This window comes from Oncorhynchus masou, chromosome 6 (genome assembly GCF_036934945.1).
Source record: "Oncorhynchus masou masou isolate Uvic2021 chromosome 6, UVic_Omas_1.1, whole genome shotgun sequence".
NCBI lineage: Eukaryota > Metazoa > Chordata > Actinopteri > Salmoniformes > Salmonidae > Oncorhynchus > Oncorhynchus masou.
Window position 1 is genome coordinate 71,836,302 of NC_088217.1, and position 12,065 is coordinate 71,848,366.

At 42.7% G+C, this 12,065-nt stretch overlaps 1 protein-coding gene across 1 annotated transcript in view; it reads left to right on the forward strand.

Annotated features, from left to right (window-relative positions):
• LOC135542576 (opsin-3-like) overlaps nt 1-12,065 on the forward strand; it is a 22,396-nt gene continuing 10,331 nt past the window's right edge. Inside the window, exon 1 of the mRNA XM_064969660.1 lies at nt 1-370. Coding sequence (XP_064825732.1) covers nt 1-370 — 370 coding nt within the window. The remainder of the gene's footprint in view (nt 371-12,065) is intronic.

Sequence of the window (12,065 nt, forward strand, 5' to 3'; positions counted from 1 at the left end):
ATGTATACCGAGGTGGCTAATTTAAACTTCAGCTCTAATGGAAGCATCGAGGATCCACTGAGCTCTCTGGATCAAGAATGGAACGAGCCCCCGGCGAAAAGACTTTCTCGGACCGGACACCATGTGATGTCCGTCTTCCTTGGATCTATTATGGTTTTTGGTTTCATCAATAACCTGGTGGTATTGATCCTGTTTATTAAGTTCAAAACTCTGCGGACTCCTGTGAACATGCTTTTACTGAACATCAGCGTGAGTGACATGCTGGTGTGCCTCTGTGGCACCACGCTCAGCTTCGCATCCAGTCTACAGGCACGCTGGCTGTACGGGAAGCACGGGTGCATGTGGTACGGCTTCGCCAACTCTTGTTTCGGTGAGCTAAGTAAGCTGTTACGTAACAAAATAGTCACCAAAGTAACGATATGTTTTTCACAATTACACAATCAAAGCCTCGATGCCTCATCAATGTGTTTAAGGAAATCATGGTGACAAATAGTTGATTCACCTTATCAACCTGCTAATAATCAGAATCAGCTGCGTAAGGACGTTTACTCTCCATGGAAAATGGTTGGAGATTCCTGAACTAGGGATTGTCTGTAGGTATCAGATAATGTTGCCGATGAAAGGTGTAGTGTGGGGTACAGAGATTCAATTATTGGAGCGAAGTGATGGACCTCCACTTTCGGATCTCCTGCGTGCCACAAGACCGTGTTGGCCCACAATTGTTCCTGATGTCACACATACAGCAGAATTGTCTTATGGATAGTGTTTTGTCAGCCGTTACATCAGTTTAATTGTGACTCCAGTCCTCTGACGTGTGAAGTCAGAAGTCTCACTGCCATGTCAAACCGAGAAAGAGAGGGATTGAGACTTGATTTGCCCCTCCAAAAAAAGTTCATTATTTAGAATCCAAATCAAATCAAATGCAATATATAGGTTGTGCACACATATTTTGCAGACGTTAAGGTGCAGCGAAATGTTTATGTTTCTAGCTCTAACAGTGCAGTAATACCTAACAATACAATACATACATAATCCCCCCAAAAATCTAACAGTAATATGAGTAGGAAAGCAGTGTACAGCAGTAGTTATATGACGAGCCTTGACTAGAATACAGTATAAATAAATATGATGTGGGACTCACTCACTGTAAATCAAATGGAGATGAAAGTTCAGCAGGAGGAGTGGGGATTCACACACTTTCAAAAGGTGCACTCAGGAGGGGAATTGAGGAGGGAGGGCGGGCTTTGAATATCATTATTATCATTCAATATCAAAAAGGACAAATGCATAAGGTTGCCCTGTTGCTTCAAATGCCATTCTGTTACTACTCCTAATTGCCCCAAGAGGTTTTTTACCACAAAGCTTTCCACAAAAAGCGCACGCGTGAGGGGAATTGAGAAGTGAGTGCATGCCAGGATTTGAATATCATTATCATTTTAAAAAAGGAGAATGCATAACCACGTCCTGTTTCTTAAAATGCCAATTTGTTACGTCTTCTAGCTACCCTGAGATTATATTATTCCACCAATGTTCTACAGCCTGCTATGTTGCTCTTTACCACAAAAATGTAGAACAAATTGTCTCAGCAATAAGTCTGCCAAAGCCTCTTTGCAGCTGGAGTCAAGAGTACGGCACTGAGATGACGTGTGCCCATGCACAATAGGCTATTTCCGGAGACAGATTGTAGCTTTTGTGCCTTGATATCAGGAACTGTTGGCGAAAAGTTTGATTAAACGTTTCAAAGACTAAAACGAATAAATCACCATTTAAGGAGAGTTAATCGATATACAATCCCAAAATCAGCGGCTCTTCTCGCAGGCTGTATATCCCTATGTCGGAGCATTGCGAAGTGTAGGTCAGTATTTTTGACCTGGTTACTTGTGCATTGAACAATACAGCAACTTTTCGGTATGTTTTGTTATTTCTGTACAACATCAAATCAATTATGAAGTTGGCTTTTTTACAACGGGGGGGATCAATAGAAAATAATGTTTGTTTTCCACAATTTGTTGCTGTGGTCAAGGTGAATTCCTTCAATATCGACTCGGAGTATCTCTGCCTTCTAGAATTTCTCTCAGCCCAGCCCATTTGTCTCTGGTTTGAGGGGCAAAACTAGGGCAATTCTCAGTGTTTGTGACATCATTTTGAAAACGGACTGAGGTGTGTTTATGGTTGATTAGAAGGTCAGTCTGTTCATGGGATAGCAGAGCACTGAGACCAGCACCTGTTAGGCCATAGCCCTGCCTGGCTGTTGGCTTGCTAGGCTACCCTCTGCAGTTGTTAGGTAGAATACAAGATAAGGAGAGTCTTCTGGGCCTTTGTGTGTTTACCAATCAGGTCATGGATTTTTTTTCAGTAATCAACACGATAGTGGTAGGCCTGATCACCCTGACGATAATGAGCCAGCCTATAGGGAGGAAGTCAGAGACCTGGCAGTGTGGTGCCAAGACTACAACCTCTCCCTCAACGTCAGTAAGACAAGGGAGCTGATTGTGGACTACAGGACTACAGAAATGGAGGGGAGAGTACACCCCCATTCACATCAACGGGGCTGTAGTGGAGTGCTTCAAGCTCCTTGGTGTCCACATCACAAAGGACCTATCATGGTCCAAACACACCAACAGAATCGTGAAGACGGTACGACAATGCCTCTGAAAAGATTTAGCATTGGTCTTCAGATCCTCAAAAAGTTCTACAGCTGCACCATTGAGAGCATCTTGACTGACTGAATCACTGCTTGGTATGGCAACTGTAACTGCGTTACAGAGGGTACATCACTGGGGCAGAGCTCCCTGCCATCCAGGTCCTCTATACCAGGTGGTGTCAAAGACTCCAGCCACCCAAGTCATAGACTGGTTTCTCTGCTACCGCAAGGCAAGCGGTACTGGAGCGAAAAAATTCTCAAAGGCTCCTGAACAGCTTCTACCCCCAAGCCATGAGATAGTTAATCATATGGCTCCCCAGACTATCTGCATTGACCCCCTTTTTCTTGCACTGGCTCTATGCACACATACTACACTGACATTCCAACACATGCATACACATACACAAAACACACATGCATATTGATGCCTTGCACACACACTCACACATAGGCACACATTCACACTCTTTACATATGCTGCTGCTACTCTGTTTATTATCTATCCTGATTGCCTAGTCCCTTTTACCCCAACCTACATGTACATACTGTATTACCTCAGTCACCTCAACTACCTCGTACCCCGGCACATTGACTCAGTACTCCTTATATATAGCCTCGTTATTGTTATTTCATTGTGTTTTATTTTTTTGTGCAAATTTCATACCTTTTAACCCTGCATTGTTAGGAAAGGGCTCATAAGTAAGCATTTCACGGTAAAGTCTGCACTCGTAGAAAAAAAGGGTTCCAAAAAGGTTATTTGGCTGTCCCCATAGGAGAACTCTTTCTGGTTCCAGGTAGAACTCGTGTGGGTTCATGTAGAACCCTTTACACAGAGGGTTCTACATGGTTCATGTAGAGGGTTATACATGGATCACAAAAAGGGTTCTACCTGGGACCAAAAAGGGTTCTACCTGGGACCAAAAAGGGTTCTTCAAAAGGCTCTCATATGGGGACATACAAAGAACCAGTTTAGGTTCTAGATAGCACCTTTTTCCTAAGAGTGTACAGCTGTTGTATTGGGTGCATGTGACAGATCAAATGTAATTTTGATTTGAATATGAGTATTTGAGAGGGGTTACACTACTGCAATTTGGATTATACCAATGCTTCCCTCTATTGGAGCATAATAGTGTTGATGTCAAAGTGTTATGTTAATTTATTAGGGTGCAGTACATGGTGTTCCAGAATCCAGAAACTCCAAACCACATTCATTTTACACCCTGGCCTTTTAGTGGACAAAATGTACCCAATAGAGGTGTGGGTAGGTTTTCCAGAACAGCAGCCCATACCACAATGACACAGTGAAGATGACAGACATTTTTCTCACCTACAAGTCCCTATACTCCTCCCCTGGTTAAAAATTGCCATCCAGCCTCCTCTCCGCTGGTTGTCACTATTGGTCCACCAAGGTAACCTCAACCTTTGAGATGGAATCTGCAGGATGGCGTGTGAACTGTGAATGGCCACTGAAATACCAAGACATTTCTCCCTCTGTGAGTCACACCGCACCGAGCACAATGTCAGCCCCACCCACTCTCTCCATCCATTCCCTGTTTCTCAGTAGTGCTCAGGGCTTAGCTTAACTCCACCGCAGGTGGTGGGTGGTGGGATACCATCGAAATAAACTTACTAGAACCGGCATCCCCATTGAAGTCAATCTGCCATGATGGGTGGACCAGCGACCACAAAGTAAAGCAGGAGGAGTAACTATATTTCTATGTGCCATACTGTGCGCAGTTGAAACCCTCTGCAGAAGACGTGTACACAAATTGCACAGCAGTGGTCAGTAATATGCTGTTAGTTATGAGATTAATATAGATGTATGAACTTTACTCTGAGCAAAGTGGACGCACCTTACATAATCATATAATATAATGTTCAATAATTTAGACTTTTTGCCCCTACTACTGTTGAATAATTAACAGATGACCTGGGCCTCTGAAGCATCTTGGGTAGTTAAATTAAGAGAGGTTACCATGCAAAGTCACTTGGCAGATGGCGACGTAATAGGCTACAGCTGTTGAGTGGGGTCCTCATTCCGAACCTAGCCTTCTGGCCATCCGCTAACCAATCAGTCCCGAAAGTGGAGGTCTGAAGCAAAAACAGCTCCCGAACGTCTACTCCTCTCCAAAATTAGACTACAACCACAAACTTCTAGGTCTACTCTCCAAAAAAACAGCATCCAAACAGAAGGGATCCACACACCTCTGCACAACCATAGACATTTCTCTTTATCTGCAATGGATCTTTTGTCCTGTGTTCAAGCGTGGCAGGGCCCAAATCTCTGTTTTCGACTGTAATCTGGAGGGGCGCTGATAGACATGATTAAAAAGAGCTTTTAGGTTAGAACATGCTGTCCTGTGCTGTGGAGGAGGACCTTCTGGAGTGTAGGAAGAACTTTGGAATTAACTATCGGATTGACTTCAATTGGGTTCCAAACAATTAAATCTATTTCCCGGTAGTCAAGATACTGTATTAAGTTGGTTCCATAACTCAAAACACTTTCTTTAAATAAGACTTATTTTAAGCAAATTGTGACCATTTCTTTAGTATCACAGTACATACACAGATATCAGTTAAGGTTTAGTGCTGGCAGTAAACATATAATCATGAAAAACAAAATACAGAACACATTACCTGGAATGGAATTCACTCGCACGGGTGGCCAAAAATAACCAATTGAAAGACACGCCCCACAATAGGCCACACCCCCAATTATTCTGTTAGGCTAACCGCCTCTACACTGCACCCACCGCTATGCAATGCAAATGTCCATGAAGTGTTGAAAGCAATTTAGAAGCTTTCCTTCAATAAAAAAAAATTAACATCATTCTGTCAAATTTGGCTAGAGCTGGCCGCCCGGCCAAACTGAGCATTCAGGGAAGAAGGGCCTTGGTTAGGTAGGTGACCAAGAACCAGATGGTCACTCTGACAGAACTCTAGAGTTCCTCTGTGGAGATGGGAGAACCTGAAGGAAAACCATCTCTGCAGCACTCTACCAATCAGGCCTTTATGGTTGAGTGACCAGACTTTTTACAAAAGGCACCTAAAGACTCTCAGACCATGAGAAATTGGAAATTAGAAAGATTCTCTGAGCTGATGAAACCAAGATTGAACTCTTTGGCCTGATTTCTGAGCATCACGTCTGGAAGAAACCTTGCACCATCCCTACGGGGAAGCATGTTGGTGGCAGCATCATGCTGTTGGGATGATTTTCAGTGCAGGGACTGGGAGACGAGTCAGGATCGAGGCAAAGATAAATGGAACAAAGTACAGACCTCAGACTGGGGCGAAGGTTCACCTTCCAACAGGACAACGACCCTAAGCACCCAGCTCTGAATGTCCTTGAGTGGCCAGGCCAGAGCCCGGACTTGAACCCGATCAAACATCTTTGGAGAGACCTGAAAATAGCTGTGCAGCAACGCTCCCCATCCAACCTGACAGAGCTTGAGAGGCTATGCAGAGAGGAATGGGAGAATCTCCCCAAATACAGGTGTGCCTAGCATCATTCCAAAGGTTGGGCTAGTAACCGAAAGGTTGCTAGGTCGAATCCCGAGCTGACAAAGGTAAAAATATGTCATTCTGCCCTGAACAAGGCAGTTAACCCACTGTTCCTAGGGTGTCATTGTAAATAGGATTTTGTTCTTAACTGACTTGCCTAGTTAAATAAATCAAATGTAAAAAAATAAGGTACTGAGTAAAGGGTCTGAATATTTATGTAGATGTGATATTTCAGTTTAATTTTTGAAAATAAATTTGCCACATACATCTAATTGAATTATATGTTAAGAATGTATGTAATGCCCACTGATATATGTATCACATACATTCTGTGTGAATTACTGGATGCATACTATAGCTTGGTAAGTTATCGGTATTGGTTCACTGTTTATTGTGGATCTATTTATAGAAAATAGTCATATTGAGATAGTTACATTCTGATACACGTGAGAAAATATAATTACTCTGTAAGGGCGACCCATAGGTTGATGAGATACCAAATTAAAAAAAATGAAAGGGCAAATTAATCGATGAAAACCTTGGGAAATACATAATGTATCATTTGGCACGGAGGTTTCTCAAGAGGGGAAATGTTGCTTTATATACAATCGGGGACTCCTATGAGATTTCTAGAAGGAATTCAATATTGAATAATGGCATATGAGAAACCTGGGCATGATAAACGGACCATGGTCTGAGTCCGACTGTCTCTCTAGTCTCTTGGTGGAGGGAAGAAGGTTAAATGACATGGATGAACTCGGCCGCTTCCTCATCTGCACTGACAGGTCGGCTCCCCTAGGGGTCAACCAGAGGGAAGAGCCAATCACTGGCCTTGCTGCTGTAGCGTCTTTTCCGCCCTCTGGTCCTCGAAGGAGGGAGTGTGTGATTGTGTGCCTTGCACTGATTGAGTCAAAGAAATGTAACTGGGGTGCGGAGCCGAGTAGATTGAATATCCAATCTGTAATGACAGGCATGCAGCATGTGCCCACTGTTGCGAGCTACAGAGCTTAGCCAGGCTGTTTCTGAATTTCACACCGTTTTCTCACCACTTGATAAATTAGTGAACGTATGTTGAAAGATTACCAGTCGGGGCTCAGAGGTCCGTATTAAAGCATCAGCCCCAGCATCTTCCTACAGCAACATTTTCATTGGCAGCAGCATTTATATAATAATAATAATAATATATTGTATTTGTGCCTTTCAAGATACCTAGGGAAATGACAGAGTAAAACATAAAATAGCCAAAATAAACATGACAAGACTTAGAGCCAAATGCATTACAACAAAGGCGCATGGTACTCCAAAAATAGCAAGATAATTAATACATGGGGGAAAACAGCAACAACAGCAATAACAAAGTCAAGCTCATGAAGGCAGTTGAAATCGAGAGGCTACTTGAATGACCTCTGTAATACAATAGGTAGAAAAATAAATAAAAAGAGCTAGACGGTTTAAAACGCTATAGGCTGACTGCTAGTCGGAAATTGTTGTTTTTGAAGATTTGGATGGAATCGGAATCGGGGAGTTCAGAGGTGAGAGAGTTCCAGAGAGGGAAGGCACGATCCCCCATGGAGTGTAGTCTGGTGAGAGGGGGGTGACCCGTAAGCCTGAGTCAGAGGATGGAAGGCTGCGGATGGGGGTGTAGATGTGTAGCATGTCAGAGAGACAGGAGGGAGCCAAGCCAAGCGAGGATTTGTAAGGTGCACATTTTGAGCTTCAGAAAGTTTGAGCTTATCCACGATTTTATGTATTTTAAACAGCTGATGCGTGGGGGGGGGGGGGGTCAGAGGTAGGTTTGGATTGAACATAGATTTGTGTGTCATCAGTGGAATTGGAGACCATGTTGGGGGATGATATGGCCAAGGGGTATATCTACAGTTGAAGTCAGAAGTTTACATACACCTTGGCTAAATACATTTAAACTCATTTTTCACAATTCCTGATTCCTTAATCCTAGTAAAAATTCACTGTCTTAGGTCAGTTAGGATCACCACTTTATTTTAAGAATGTGAAATGTCAGAATAATAGTAGAGAGAAGGATTTATTTCAGCTTTTGTTTCTTTCATCACATTCCAAGTGGGTCAGAAGTTTACATATACTCAATTAGTATTTGGTAGCATTGCCTTTAAATTGTTAAACTTGGGTCAAACATTTCAAGTAGCCTTCCACAAGCTTCCCACAACAAGTTGGGTGAATTTTGGCCCATTCCTCCTGACAGAGCTGGTGTAACTGAGTCAGGTTTATAGGCCTCCTTGCTCGCACACGCTTTTTCAGTTCTGCCCACACATTTTCTATGGGATTGAGGTCAGGGCTTTGTGATGGCCACTCCAATACCTTGACTTTGTTGTCCTTAAGCCATTTTGCCATTTGGAAGTGTGCTTGGGGTCATTGTGTCATGTCTACCCCCCGGTGCTTGAGGGCGCAAGGCTGCCCTGCATCACGCACTCCTATCATCCATTACGCACACCTGCCTTCCCTCGTCACGCACATCAGCGATATTGGACTCACCTGGACTCACTCATCACCTGTTATTACCGCCACAATATATTTGTCAGTTCCCCAGCTCTGTTCCCCGCTTCTGCGTTGAGTGTTTTTGTCTGTGTTACTCGTTAGTCGTTAGTTGATGCTGTTCCTGTCTCGCTGCCCTGCATCGCATACTCCTATCATCCATTACGCACACCTGCCTTCCCTCGTCACGTGCATATTGGACTCACCTGGACTCACCAGGACTCACTCATCACCTGTTATTACCTCCCCTATATTTGTCAGTTCCCTAGTTCTGTTCCCGCTGCTGCGTTGAGTGTTTTTGTCTGTGTTACTCGTTTGCTGACGCTGTTCCTGTCTCATTCCATGTCCGTTCTACATTAAATGTTTGACTCCTCGTACCTGCTTCGCCTCTCTAGCGTCATTCCATGTGACACATTGTCCATTTGGAAGACCCATTTGCGACCAAGCTTTCACTTCCTGACTGATGTCTTGAGATGTTGCTTCAATACATCCACATAATGTTCCTTCCTCATCATGCCATCTATTTTGTGAAGTGCACCAGACCCTCCTGCAGCAAAGGACATCCACAATGCTGCCACCTCCGTGCTTCACAGTTGGGATGGTGTTCTTCGGCTTGCAAGCCTCCCCCTTTTTCCTCCAAACATAACGATGGTCATTATGGCCTAACAGTTCTATTTATGTTTCATCAGACCAGAGGACATTTCTCCAAAAAGTATGATGTTTGTCCCCTGTGCATTTGAAAACCGTAGTATGGCTTTTTTATGGCAGTTTTGGAGCAGTTCCTTGCTGAGCGGCCTTTCAGGTTATGTCGATATAGGACTTGTTTTACTGTGGATATAGATATCTTTGTGCCTCTTTCCTCCAGCTTCTTCACAAGGTCCTTTGCTGTTGTTCTGGGATTGATTTGGACTTTTCACACCAAAGTACATTCATCTCTAGGAGACATAATGAGTCTCCTTCCTGAGCGGTATGATGGCTTCGTGGTACCATGGTGTTTATACTTGGGTACTATTGTTTGTACAGATGAACGTGGTACCTTCAGGCGTTTGCAAATGGCTCCCAAGGATGAACCAGACTCTTGGAGGTCTACAATTGTTTTCTGAGGTCTTGGCTGATTTCTTTTGATTTTCCCATGATGACAAGCAAAGAGGCACTGAGTTTGAAGGTAGGCCTTGAAATACATCCACAGGTACACCTCCAATTGACTCAAATTATGTCAATTAGCCTATCAGAAGCTTCTAAAGCCATGGCATCATTTTCTGGAATATTCCAAGTTGTTTAAACGCACAGTCAACTTAGTGTATGTACATTTCTGACCCACTGGAATTGTGATCAGTGAATATAAGTGAAATAATCTGTCTGTAAACAATTGTTGGAAAAATGACTTGCATCATGCACAAAGTAGATGTCCTAACCAACTTGCCAAAACTATAGTTTGTTAACAAGAAATTTGTGGAGTGGTTGAAAAACAAGTTTTTATGACTCCAACATAAGTGTATGTAAACTTCCGACTTCAACTGTAGTTAATGAATACTGGCTTCCCAGTTACCTCTCCAAAATCAAATGATAAATCCTAGATGAACTGTGTGGTTAAATCTTCCACAATATACAAGCAAAATGTATATTTCTATTCAATGATTTCAACTTTAAGACCTATACATTGACATAACATTACCATTATAATGTCCAATTGTCCAAAACAATTAGCAATTTCTCAAAATATATGACCATAATCCACACCATAGAATCATATTTAAATATTCTTTCTATCACCTAGAATTATATTTAAATATTTTTTTCTATTACCTAGAATTATAATTAACAATTTTTTTCTATTACCTAGAATTATAATGAAATATTTTTTTTCTGTTATCTAGAATTATGATTGGCTATTTTTTTTCTATTAACATACAATAAATTACATGAATATTAATTGTTGGGCCTGGGGGTTGTGTGTGAAGAGCCTGAAGACAAAGAGAGTTAATTAAGATGGGTGGGCATGCTACTGCTTGTAGAGATTAGTCAGTTTGGGCTGAATACTCTCCTCTTGGCTGGACAGGGTAACCGTGACAGGGCGGTTTTGTTAATCATCTGTGTGTCTTCATTATACAGGGGGGTGGAGGATCATAGGGGGTTCCTGTTTGGGCTCTGTAAATAGTTGTCATTAGCATAGACAGGTTAGGTAACTGATGGAGAAAGCAAACGTTCACAGCGGGCAGAGCATCTGTGACATTTTCCATTGTGTGATTCACTGTAGAAAAAGCACTGGAGCATCTGAGTTGCCTTTTTACAGGTGCGTGGAAATAATTTGATTATATCATAGAAGAAAAGAAAGATCCACACACTGCTATAACCAGTATCACTTCAGTTGATACATTGTGTGATTCGCTGGAATCGGTTCTGGGTAGGATGGAATACAGAACACAGTATACCAGTAGCTGCTGTGACAGATAATGGACCGATGTAATTGATGGCAGTGATAGGAGTATCAGTAGGGAATAAGAGGGATTTTGACAGTTTAGTTGCTCAACTTTGGGATTTGATTAAACCATCTGTACATGTTGCTAATACCCTGCAGGCATTTCCCATAGTGTCTTATTCCAAATGCATAATATCAACCACTTGATCAGCTGTCAATTAAATCATATCTGATAACGCAGTAATTACAGTGGAACATATGGTGTGATGCAGTGACTCATTTACAGAAAATGCATAATTTCAACACAGCACCTAATACCCCTATACACACATACCGCAGTCACACGCACACACACACACTTTTAACTTGCCATGATGGTGAGAAATATTATATGAAAGGAAAATGTATTTTCTCATCTATTTTCTCATTTCGTTGATACAGTATGTGATGTGAAAACAAGCCCTGTCAGGGGCCTTTACTGTAGACGCCCTGAGAGTCTCTCTCTCCCACTTGTGTGTGTGTCCACGTGCATGCGCACATGCACGTTTTTGTCTGTGGGTGTGTGCATGGACCTGCACGTGTGTCTTCACTTCCCAGAATAGACTTGTCAAAGAAGAGCGGTGGCTGGAGACCGGCTTTCTTTGTGGGAACGATCACCTTGACTCTAACAACTTTGATGCTATATGGTGTCTGGAGTGGCTCCTTGTATTACTCCCCCTATCTATTTGTTTCCAAGATTGAGATGTCCCTGTCTGTCCTGGGTTATACATCAGGAACCTGCCCCTGGGTTAGACAGGAAGAGAAGGTCTTTCAGCAGGAACACGCTCACTGAGCTGGGATACTACAAAAACCCTGATGATAACATCTTGTCTCACACAAACACACACACACACACACACACACACACACACACACACACACACACACACACACACACACACACACACGAATCAAAAACACCCTGGGTGGCCTAGCTCTCGCTCTTCAATGAAA